Source organism: Trichosurus vulpecula, chromosome 2, assembly GCF_011100635.1.
Source record: "Trichosurus vulpecula isolate mTriVul1 chromosome 2, mTriVul1.pri, whole genome shotgun sequence".
In the NCBI taxonomy this organism is placed as follows: domain Eukaryota; kingdom Metazoa; phylum Chordata; class Mammalia; order Diprotodontia; family Phalangeridae; genus Trichosurus; species Trichosurus vulpecula.
In genome coordinates, this window is record NC_050574.1 from 259,699,411 (window position 1) to 259,712,240 (window position 12,830).

Consider the following 12,830-nt stretch of genomic DNA (forward strand, 5'->3'; position numbering starts at 1 on the left):
TTGCTGTCTTAATTTCATTCTTTTTTGCAATCTTAATTTCATTCTTTTTTATGTCTGCATAAAAACGTTAAGACACACACTTAAGTGTAAACAATCTGTTGTAAGTTGTAAAAGAGAAAGAAGGCAAATTTTTCTTACAAGTTAAACTTGTTACCTCTGTGGTCTGTTCCTGAAAGGCATAAAGGATGCCATCAATAAGCTGCTCTTCAAGTTTGTGGTCAATATCTGCTGCACCCAAGTTTCCCATTATTTTCTCAATAGTTTCCATAACCATTTTCCTGTACTGCTCAGCTTCATCTTTCAGATCATCCACAATCCGGGAAATAATTTCTGCTGCACCTACTTTGTTTGCCAACTCCACTGTGGTATCCACTAACTGAAAAGAGAAAAAGCAAGCTCTTAAACATTCTTAATTCATTTTTCTTTTAAGGAAATGAAGGCTAAAGGCATCTTGACCATAATTCTCCTGTGGTTCCCCAAATCCCTGAAATTTCAGACACATACTAAAAATAATAGGTAACAGGATATCCTGAAGAGCATCTTAACTTAAGAATAAAAAATGAGATTTTTCCCCCCTTCAGCCTATTGGGTAAAGAAATATCAGCTATACAAGGACCTAACTTTAGTGTCATGAAGAAATCACCCACTGTGCTTTTAAATCAACAAAAAATATTTGCTAAGTGCCACTACATAATGAGGCACTATAGTAAGCTCTGCACAAAAACTTGAACATTGTTTATTTAGAACATGCTTATAATCTCCTCTAAACCCTCTGCATTCTTTCTCCTCGCATCATCATTCAACTGAAGCTGCTCTCTCCCAGTCAGTAAAGATCTCAACTGACAAATTTAATGGCCTTTTCTCCATCCTGCAGCACCTGACACTTTATCACTGTCTCATCCTAGATACTTTGTTCTTCCGTAGGTTTTCATGTTTCTCCTAACCGAATGACTATTCCTTCTCAGTGTCTTCTGTTAATTCTTCCTCCGTCTAACACTCACTTAGATTGACTTAGCATGGATATCCCATATCCCCCCCAACATTCAGTCCTGGGATGCTTTCTCTTCACCTTCTGTACAATTTCAATCAATCTCCTCAGCAATCATAGGTTCAATGAACCGTTATCTATGGATCCTCAGCTCTATAGACCCAACTCTAGTCTCCCTACACTAAGCTCCAATTACCTATTGGTTATCTTGAACTGATTATCCTGGAAGTATTTCAAACTCAACATGATCAAACAGAACTCAATCTCTCTGCCCCACCCATCTTATCCCACACCTCCCCAAAATGTTCCCCTCTCCAAAAATTCCCCATCAAGGGCAATATTCATCCTTCCAGTCACACAGGATCACAAGCTCAGTATTATCCTCATTCTCTCTCACGCTACATATCCAATCCCAAATTGCTGACTCTATCTTCACAGAATCAACTCTCAGCAATGTCCCTCTTCTCTCTATTTACAAAGCTACAACCTAGTTGTGAGCCTAGCCCAAGTCTTCGTCACTTCTCACCTGCACTACTGCAATGGCTTTTAGACTTCTAATTGGTGCCTGCCTAAAGTCTCGGCTCATTCCCACTTATCACCCACTCAGTTGAGTGATTTTTGTAAATCAAGTCTTATTGTTTCAAATTTACAACTTTACCCCATCACTTCTAGTCTCTTATACTTTACTCCCCTCTACAAACTAGCTACTATGCAGGCCTTCTGGCAGCTTCCTGAACCTGACATTTCATTTCCCATTTCTGTGTCTTTAAATAGGCATGTTCCCCCATGCCTGGAATGCTCCCCCTCTCCAGCCCCTTCTCACCTCTGTCTTAAGATTGCTTCACTTCCTTCAAATCCCTCCTTGTGTAAGAGGCTTCAGCTTGTTTCTCCAGCTGCCCAGTGCCTTTCCCTTTGAGATTACTTCCTATCTACTCATACTCTGGGCATATTTTGTAAAGACTTAGTTATTTACATGTTGTCTCACTCCTTAGAATGCAAGCTCTGTAAGGGGAGCCACTTTTTACCTTTCTTTTTATATTATCACTTTAGCACAGTGCTCAGCACATCATAAATGCTTTCTAAGCGACTGGTCATCCTGATTAATTAAAAATTTTAGCTTTTGCACTCTGCTTTTAGGAGAAAGCAAGATATCACAAGGGGGAAAAAAGTCTGTAATAAAGAAAATTGGCTTCCAATATATGTACATGTTCAATGCAATCTATAATGACTTTGCAATGTTTGTCAAGGATGCCATCATCTCAGTTAAACTAGAGGCCTTAGTTATCCCAACTCCTCCTTCTCTCCATCTCCCCTCAACATCAGTCATTGCCTAATCCTGACATTTTGCATCTGCATCATCTCATACTTCATTCCTCAATATGATGACCCTAGTTCACATCATCACCTCTCACTTCTATTATTATTGTATTGTATTATTATCTCTCAACCCTCCAGTCTATCCTATGTATTAACATAGGAGTAATCATCCTAATGTACAGTTTTAAAGTCATTCCCAAATACAAAAAAAAAGTCAGACCCTTCTTCTTCCACGGTATGCAGTCCAAATTCCTTAGCATTCCATAACCTAGTTCAAACCTGACTTTCCAACTTTTATCTCTTACTTCTCTCCCAACCCCTTCTTGCACTGTACACTGTAATAAAACGAGAGTATTCAATATTGTCTTAATTTCTGCTCTTTTTAACTCTGCTTTTATTCAAGACTATCCCTATACTTAGAATGTTCTATCTCCAAACAGTGCTTTTCAATTCTTCAAGGTCAGGTCAGGTTCTACCTCCTACAGGAAACTTTCCCTTCTCCTTACAACTAAAAACAATCAATCAACAAGCACTTAATTGCTGCAGACAATGTACTTGCTAGATGCTGGGGTACACATGGACAAAGATTAGAACGATCTCTACTGTCATGGAGCTTTGATTCTCCTGTTCCTCAACCCCCTCAATTTCCTTTGTGTTTCTATTCATTTACCACATTCTAATTTTTATTACAGTTGTACAAAGCAGAAGCTGGGGCAGGTCTAACCAAGCTGGAAAAATGCCAAATACAAAGCTAGCAACACACTGTCTATTGTCCCAGGATGAGCTAAGTTCAGAAAAGCTAATCTCTGGGTTAACCATAAATGAGGAATTTTTCAGCCATAATATGTCCACTAAGTTATACTGCACAGGGACTGAAATCTGTATCAGATGTGGGAATAACCACTGCCCACAAAGTCCCCAATCCTTGGAAGTGTGCCTGGGATCTTAACTGCTACATGTTGAGGTTACCTCATCTCTTACTTATCTTTAAAATGGCCCAGAACCTTCATCCAGCAGTCACTCAGCAAATATTAAACTGATACCCAGAATTGAAGCAAAGACCCAGAAATCTAGAGACCGAACTGTATGCAGGACATTTATGAAACATCACTAAGCAGAAAAGTGAACTGAGAACACTTCAAGGGTTAGATAAACACTTTGCTTTCAGTAAGTGCAACATATTTTTGAGAATATGGTACCCCAAGTTGTAGAATTAGAAAAGAAAACCAAAAGCCAAGCAGGATAAATATTGTACATGAAAACCTTGTTTAAAATATTGCACTATGCCAGGTTTATTTAAATGAAGCACCAGACAAAAAAAGTACAATAGCTAAGAGTAAAGCATGACCCTACTAATCTATTTCTTCAGCGAGTAGACAATTTTATACACTGTCTATAGATATATAATTCTGAATTCAATTGAATAAATATGGCAGATTCCCTATATTTGCTATCATTGCTAAGTTAAGAATGACTGCAACACGTCACAATGGTTTTCATAACTAAACCTTACCTGTCTGTAATTTCTTCGGTCCAACGCCATTCTGTGTTGCCAAAAATGTTTGAAAAAAGGAGGAAGAATCTCTGTTTTGATATAATTTGCTTCTACACCATCTGTTCCACAACACTGCTTTACCACCTAGAAGACATTTAATAAATAAGGGGATGAAGATGCTACTATAAAACTAATTGGCTTCTTTAGTAATGCTTTTGCCAATTTTCTCTTTAGACTGTGATACAAACCCATTTTTGATAAATCAATGACATACCTTCAACACAATTTTTTTCATTTCTTCATCAGGCGATTGGAATTCTCTGATAAGGATTAACATCACTTCTCTAGTATAGTAGTTTGCATATTCTGCATCCATGAGAGGAATAAGGTATCCAATAGCTTTCAAGAAGGCAGCCAAGCCCTATTTTAATAAAAAAAAAAAGTAGGCATAAAATTATAGTTCAAGTTGTAACTTGAAAAGGAGAAGTAGGAATTAATTTTTATATATACCTTTCCTCTGTGCTGGCGGATACCTTTCCACAAAGGCTTCAACACAGAATCAAAAGATTCAATGCCATAAGGAGTAGCTGCTTCAGCCAGAGCAGCGATAGCCAAAGCACTAATGGTCCGGACTTTCTGTTGTTCATCCACAAGACCTGAAACATAAGACTATTAAGTTTAAAAACAAAAAACCTACATTGCTTCTAATAGTCTAATTAAAACGCACACATGGTAGGTGAAGCAGGAAGTTTAACAAACAATAGGCCAAAAAATCACATCATAAATGTGGCCTATTAGCACATAACTTCTACGTCTTTAATACTATGACCTTGTATATCCTAGGCTAAATCATTATTTGTGTGTGAGGAGACATAGCCAGCTCTATCAATCAGGCTCAAAAGCTCACATCCACTTTGCTGTCAATAACAGTAAAGAACATCCAATTATACTTTCAGCCTTGCAAATGCTATCCTTCAATATCTTGCCCCAAAGCAACACTTGCCCCTCCAAAAGTTTTAAGTCAAATATCACACATTTAAGTTCAAAACAACAACCTTAGTATATTCATGACAACTTACCGTGCTCGATGATTTCAACTAAACTTCTGAGATGAGGGAGGATGGCACAACCCATAAGAATAGCAATTTGCTGTACAATCTTAATACCAGTATGCCTAGCCTGCCAGGACTTCTTGCTCTTACACACAGCTTTCAAGAAGGGCAACAGCGAAGGAATGCCCAAGGCAGATGCAACAACAGCAAAAGCTCGAGCTGTTGTGTTACGGACATATTCATCCATGTTATCAATATCAGGTCGCATAGTGGAAATCATGGTTGCCAAGCCAGCAGCCTAAAAGAAAGGTTAAGCACTCATGAAGTTGAACATTTACATGCCTCAAGCACTTTGTTAATTATAGCACACTTTATAGCTGATGAAGCAATTCTTTCACAATAACCCTGTGAAGTAGATAGTGAGAGTATCTTTACTGTTATATAGTTAAGGAAACTGACTACCAGAGATGGGTTAGCATTCCTGTGGACATAATACTAGTGTCTTGGTGAGGACTTGAGCCCAGGCTTTTTGATTCCAACCCCAATGCACTTTGTATTACACAAGGTTGTCTCCCCTAGTAGTCACCAACCTGCTTTAGTACAATTTTCTGGTGCCTAGAATAAGTGGTGGATTAATTAATTCCTTCCCTCTGACATTTATATTTAAATACAAGAGCAACTGGCCTCTGAAATTCACACATTTCCTATGGCCAATTTAGCTTTCTTCTTGAAAATTGATTCAATGTCATCAAAGATCTAAAGAAATACCTTAGCCAAATTTGAAATTATCTCTCTCCCTTCCACTCTGGCATAGTAATCTTCATCAATCAATAGTGGTTCAATAACCACAAGGATCTGTGAAGAAAAGAAAGTAGGTGTCACAGCAATAATCAGCCTCATTCCACAGATTATACATATAATTATACATCATTCACTAAGTCACAGATAGAATAGAATTTAAAAGTACAGGATCTGGCCAGTATAGAAATGTTTTACAATACATCACATGTATAATGGGTATCACTGCTTGCCTTCTCAATGGTTAGAGGAGGGAATGGAGGGAAAGAATTTGGAACTCAAAAAAAAATGTTTAAAAAAAAATACCAACAATAAAGATAGGAGAGGAGGTAGCCAAGAAAGCAAAAAAGCAAGTCAGAATGAAAAACCTGTAGCAGGAATGGGGTTATTTATTAAACTGTCCTAATAAACTTCAACAGTCCATAAGAACATCAATGTATTAAAAGCACTGCATAATTTTTTGTTATAACAAGTTTTGAGTCATTAAGTTAAATCATCTCTTAATAATTCCATTTAAAAGGACATAAAATTATGATATTTTCATCCAGAGTGATTCAAGGTAAAAATAAACTGTTTACTAAAGAGTTACACTTGGAGTACAAAAGCTCAAGTACTTAGAACATTCCCATAGAATTCTGGATAATAAAAAGGTTTTTATTGTACCATTTTTATAATCTACCCAACTATTCTGTAAAGATGTTTTATCACTGATGAGAGCAAATATTTATGTAGAGAGTTAAGGTTTGCAAAATATTTTGCACTTTACTTCATTTGATCCATAAGATAATCTTGTAGGTGAGACAGGTGTTATCGGTGACCTCATTACATAAATGAGAAAACTTCAATACACAAAGGTTAGGTTATTTGCCTAAGGTCACACAGCTAAAAAGTATCTAAGGCACGATTCAAACCCAGGTTTTCCTGATTCCAAGTCATTCTACTTACCCCTTAACAATATTCAATATTCAAAAATATTCAACTTAAGTCATTTTTCATAATTACAGAACATGTATTAAAAAAACTATTTCCCAAGTTCTACTCAAAAGCTATTATCATTTTTTAAATGTGAAAATAAATCAATGAAAAAGATTCGAATTTTAAAAGCTAAGAAGAAAAAAAAAACAAACCTTATGTACATATGGTCGAACCAAATCATCTAGCTTATACAAAATTCTATCAATAACTTTTACGAGCAAATGACGTTCCTGATCTTCAAGTGTTGGAGACATCAGCAATGGAAGAATCTGATTAAACAAAGGCCCAGCTCCAAATTCACGAGCTTTGTCAGTGATTTGACGCAATGCAGCCTAAAAACAAGAAAGCAGTGAGTTAAGAGAATTTCTTTATTTTTAATTTATCCTGTCTGAAAACAGGTTTTCATGATTCTTTTCCAAAAAGGAGTACAGTTCATGAGCATTTTTGGCACAGCACTAGAGTGAATTTACCACATAATGAGCTATCCAACTGTACCCAAATAAAAGGTGAAAACCAATGATTTTCTGGTGCAACTTGTGACAGACAGTGCTAGAAAAGACTTTAAATTTCACAGAGTTTATCTTCCTACTTTCAGGGCACAGATAATACCAACTAGCTAATTCTGTTCCAATTCTTTTCTATTTTTTACAGTAATATCAAAAACCATTTAATATACTAAAAAGAACTTCAGATCTCCAGGGGAAAAAAAAGTACAAAACCTAAAGTTCATTTAAAATGTTAAAAAGTGTGATTCTTTATAAAACTCTATCGTAAAGCTAAACCTTTCACCTTGCATAATAAATTAATTTCATCCTATTCTGTCTGAAGGAAAGCATAATACAATTAGGTGGTACCACAGAAAGTATAATTATAAACCATTATACTTAATAACATAATAATGTGATTTTTAAAATTAATTCTCACCTTTCTCATTGGAGGTGTGCCATTCTTGATTTTTAAAAGTAATTTCATTATTTTTCTCTCTTTTTGTTCTTCTGGACTAAGTGTTGATTCATCTACATCCACCTATAGAATAATTTTCATAAATAATATAAAAGGTAAGATGATATAGTATATAAGACCACCCATTCCCCACTCCCCCCAAATAAAAGGGAAACATCAAGCCTTTCACTAAGTATATTATTTTTACTTACCAACAGTTTATCAAAGTATTGAATATCATCAGGTTTTAAAAATGGAAGATTTCCAGATGGTTGATCATTAACACTTTTCATAGTCCTATCTTCAGTTTGCATGTGGAATCCAGTCATGCCACCTAAAGGTGTAGGAGTTGCTGTCAGCTTCCGAGCTGGAGTACGAATAGGAACATAGCCAGCAGGTGGAGGGAGTACCTAAAGAAACAGAGTTTAACAGTGATATATAAGTATCATCAAAATTATATAATAGCATTACATGACTTAAAATTTTAGGAATTTCTGACTGCCTTAATGTCAAGAATACAAATCTCAAAAACATTCTCTACATTAATAAGGAGTTTTAAATTACAAGAATGAACTGCCTTCACAAGAATCAGTGATTACTTTGGTATAATGAACATGTTTTATTTTGTTTCAAACCTATAATTTCACTGATATAGGGAGTGTTTTATAAGGAACTTCCTCTACCAAAGAAGTTAGGCAACTTAACACTTTTAGAGAGCTTCCTGGAACTCCTTCCAAGAGTCTCAGAGGCAGGATATGTAAGAGGTGAGACATGAACCCAGGTAGCATACTGGTTCCTGCTTCTCTTAAACATGTTTCATTTTGCAGCAATGATAGTGATTTAAGATTTTGACCACTTAATGTTTTCTAAGATACTAAGATATTTTCTAAGATACAACAAGATTCCATAGTATCAAAGACAATCCTTCAGAAATGACTGATAAAAATATATGGTAATACTGCAAAATATGAAGGAACAAAAATCAGAGTTCATATTAACTGGAAGGTACTTTTAAACAATAACCTTGAACAATGTTTGCCCATAAAGGCTATAGGCTATACTTACTCAAGGCTTTAAAACTACAACATTAAAAAAAATTCCATCAATTTTAATATTTTAAACAAAAGCAGGCATACATCTATCTTATGCTCCAAAAATTAGAACAGGAACTGCATTGATTCATGTTTTTAATGGAAATGCCATTTTCTAATTGTTTTTTTTAACAAAGGATCAAAAAATAATTTCTAAAAGAAAAGATTTTCAAACTACTTGCAAAATTGACAATTAGAACTGAGAAATCTGAGGGTTTAAGAATAGCATCAATTTTTACAAATTATCCATACCAAGAGTCCATTCACTTTCATGCTAGGTTTTTAAACCCACAATTTAACTATAAGCACGCACTGAGATTATTTCTAGAAAAGGATAAATAGGAAAAAAAAATTCTGCATGGGCTTTGAGAAGAATTTTACTAATGAAATGCAGGGGTTAATCAGTTATAAAACTAGATATAGAATCAAATCAGATTACAAAACAGTTTTAAGATTTTTTTAGTTTAAAATATGAATTTTTCAAGCTGCTGTGAAAAGGCCTATGCTTATGCAATCTATTATCATTAACTGGTTTTATAAAATGCAAGATTACATGTAGAAGTAGATGGTATTATAGCAAGAATGAGGTATAGAGACTACTTGTAACATATTATTGTAAAATGGTGTTGGCAAAATGTTGTGGAGGACACCTGATTCCATGCTTATATGTTTCAGAAGTTCTTAAAATTACATAAAGATTCCTCCTAAGTCTTAACCGCTCGTGTAAGAGAAATACCAGTGAGACCCAATATGGTTAGGTACTTAATAAATATGACCTGAGAAAGTGCTGCAGCAGATAAAAGACTCCTGGATTTTTTAAGTAGCAAGCATACCCAAGAAAAAAGGTGGTGTGACCAAATTATAGGACTGAAGAATTCATCCTTTTCCTACACTTCTGCCTTAAATATATTGTCCTAAACAGAGTTTCCATGCAAAGAAAAGCTTTTCCACTGTTTCCTGGATAAAGGCATGGTTAAAACTCCCATCTTCTTTTTTAGTATCTTTATAACACTATAAAAAATCCCTGATCAAACCTTGAGAAGCAACTCCTTCTTACTTTTCTGACTAGCCCAACACTTTTCTGGACACATACTTGGCAAGTATTGAAAGGAATTTAAAATAAATAGCTGAACAACTGATATCATATTGCTTACTTTCTCAGTGGGTGAGTGAGGGGCAGGAAGAAAGGAGAAAATATGGAACTCAATTTTTTTTAAAGAAAGGAATGCTTTAAAAAACACCTTAGGAATAAATAGTTGGGAGGCTGTCACTCCTGGAGGAGCTTTGGCGTGAGACTATGGGCAGCCACTGTAAGAGCCTCCGGGCTCAATCAACCCAGATGTTGATGGTTTCTTGAATGCTTGGACTTCCGGGGACGGAGCCAAGATGGCAGCTGAAAAGCAGGGACTTGCATGAGCTCCCTGCCAGGTCCCTCCAAAAAACTATAAAAAATGGCTCTGAAAAAATTCTAGAACTGCAGAACCCACAAAATAGCAGAGGGAAGCAGGGACAGCCTAGATGGTCACTGGATGAGGTCTGGAGCAGAGGGGAGTGGAGCTCAGCATGGGCAGCGGCAGGACCAACCAGACCAGCAGCAGGCTGGAACAGGTCCTAGCACCCTCAATCAGTGAGCTGTGGCAGTTACCAGACTTCTTAACCCACAAACACCAAAGACAACAAAGAAGGTTAGTGGGAAAAGCTGCAGGGGACAGAGTTCCGGGTTAGGCCACTGCCCCAGGGGCAGCGGGGGAGGTGCAGCTACAGAACTACAGCTGCAGTTACTTCTGGCCCCAGGCCCACCTAGTGGGAAGAAGTAAGTGGAGGATCAGAGCAGGAGTGCAGAGCCTGCTGAAGATTTGCGTCAGGTCCGGGTTGGTGGTTCTTGAGGAAGGAGGAGTGCTGGCGTGGCAGAGCTGGCTGTATAGAAACAGCTCTGAAATCAACAACGCATCCCCTCAAGCTTAGAACAAAGTACTCTTTGCTCTACAAGCAGTCATACCCCAACAAAAAACTCAAGGGTCAAGTAAGTTGGCTGGGAACATGGCCAGGCAGCAAAAATGCACTCAGATTCAGTCTCAGACTTTGGAATCTTTCTTTGGTGACAAAGAAGACCAAAACATACAGACAGAAGAAGTCAACAAAGTCAAAGAGCCTACACCAAAAGCCTCCAAGAAAAACATGAACTGGGCTCAGGCCATGGAAGAGCTCAAAAAGGATTTGGAAAAGCAAGTTAGAGAAGTAGAGGAAAAATTGGGAAGACAAATGAGAAGGATGTGAGAAAACCATGAAAAACAAGTCAATGACTTGCTAAAGGAGACCCAAAAAAATACTGAAAAAAATATTGAAGAAAACTTTAAAAAATAGACTAACTCAAATGGCAAAAGAGCTCCAAAAAGCCAATGAGGAGAAGAATGCCTTGAAAGGCAGAATTAGCCAAATGGAAAAGGAGGTCCAAAAGACCACTGAAGAAAATACTACCTTAAAAATGAGATTGGAACAAGTGGAAGCTAGTGACTTTATGAGAAATCAAGATATTACAAAACAGAACCAAAGGAATGAAAAAGTGGAAGACAATGTGAAATATCTCATTGGAAAAACCACTGACCTAGAAAATAGATCCAGGAGAGATAATTTAAAAATTATTGGACTACCTGAAAGCCATGATCAAAAAAAGAGCCTAGATATCATCTTTCAAGAAATTATCAAGGAGAACTGCCCTGATATTCTAGAGCCAGAGGGTAAAATAGAAATTGAAAGAATCAACCGACTGCCTCCTCAAATAGATCCCCAAAAGGAATAAATAGTTGGACAATTAGCTAGCTGAAGCAACGCTCAGTCTTATTGCTTTGATAGTCTAGTAAGCAATCTTCATTTAGCTGATAATTACAACTTACAAATAACCAGGAGAAAGCACTCATAAAATTACATGTACATCAAGTACAGGGCTAAAAGTAATGTATTATGCTTTTTACCTCATCTTTCCCTTTGGGGTCAATTTTCAGAGAAATTTATCTTTGTGGGATTAACCTGAAATACATTACATTGGATGTGTTTCAGTATAATAATACACAGGGATGGGGCTAAGGAAAAAAGATTAAGGAGTGTAGGTTTTAGGAGAGTCAAGGCAAATAATAGCCAATCAAAAGATTTTATGCAGGCTTCTTTAAAAACTTGTAGGACAACTAAAAATAAAATTCAAATCCCAAAAGAAAGAAGCAAAATATAAAAAAAATTTACTGTATTATGCTATTACCTTATATCCTTCTGGAAACATAGCATCCAGCTCTTCATCAGAAAGTGGACGATTTCTCTCATCAATTTCTCTCTCCCACCTCCATGCCTGAAGCTGTTCAGGTGTCATGCTCATTATGTGGCCTATATATTAAACAAAAAGATATATACAGTTAACAAGTTGCCTAACTTTGAGACTTATTACCAAGGCTCTTAAAACCGATACATACCATACTGAATATCAAATCCAAAGCCTTATAAATTATATTCAACTGTATTATCAACTAAATCCACCGCCAAAATTTAATCAAATATTCTGCATATCACTGAAATTTTCCTATGAACCACATTCAGAAAAACAAAAATGGAAAGCCGTAATTTGGAGTTTATAATAAAACACATATTATCTTAAAACATATAAAAATATAGCTCCAATAAGTACCTGGAGTAGGTGTCGCCATGTTCATAGCAGGTGTGCCAATTGGTGTTTTACCAGGAGTCAAAACAGGAGTGCTCCCACCCATCTGACTAGCTGGTGTTTCATCCCAACGTGACTTTCTTTTGCTTGCTCCAGGAGTTGGTGTTTCACCAATTGAATCTCCACCACGATCTGTACGAGGAGTCTCAGCCCACCCACTTCCATGACCAGGAGTATCTTTTAAAAAACAAAACCAAACACAGAATTTCAATTTACTTAAGCAATGTAAATTTTAGATTATCTCAAATTTTCATGGAAACTAATCTTCAACTCTAACAGTAAGATGAAAACTAAGAGCTAGAGAAAATAAAAATTTCCAAGAATGGATTTCTTTTACTCTATTCTCTCAGGTTATACAATGATAGGGTACTGCTGCCCATCTCCCCTACCTCCACCCAAGAGGGAGAAGGAGGGAAAGGGGAAGAGGAAAATGTAAGTGCTTCACAAATGTTTCATTTTATCC

At 36.5% G+C, this 12,830-nt stretch overlaps 1 protein-coding gene across 5 annotated transcripts in view; it reads right to left on the reverse strand.

Moving 5' to 3' along the window:
- SF3B1 (splicing factor 3b subunit 1) overlaps positions 1-12,830 on the reverse strand; it is a 53,848-nt gene that overhangs the window by 11,755 nt on the left and 29,263 nt on the right. For 4 of the 5 annotated variants that reach the window (XM_036746215.1, XM_036746216.1, XM_036746217.1 and 1 more), the window contains exons 8-18: positions 12,332-12,544; positions 11,912-12,033; positions 7,780-7,977; positions 7,550-7,651; positions 6,778-6,957; positions 5,621-5,707; positions 4,880-5,150; positions 4,311-4,456; positions 4,075-4,221; positions 3,819-3,944; positions 155-376 (exon numbers count right to left, since the gene is read on the reverse strand). In XM_036746215.1, coding sequence (XP_036602110.1) covers positions 155-376; positions 3,819-3,944; positions 4,075-4,221; positions 4,311-4,456; positions 4,880-5,150; positions 5,621-5,707; positions 6,778-6,957; positions 7,550-7,651; positions 7,780-7,977; positions 11,912-12,033; positions 12,332-12,544 — 1,814 coding nt within the window. Of the gene's footprint in view, positions 1-154; positions 377-3,818; positions 3,945-4,074; positions 4,222-4,310; positions 4,457-4,879; positions 5,151-5,620; positions 5,708-6,777; positions 6,958-7,549; positions 7,652-7,779; positions 7,978-11,911; positions 12,034-12,331; positions 12,545-12,830 lie in introns of those variants that run through there. The other variant, XR_005009603.1, reaches the window with a different exon arrangement.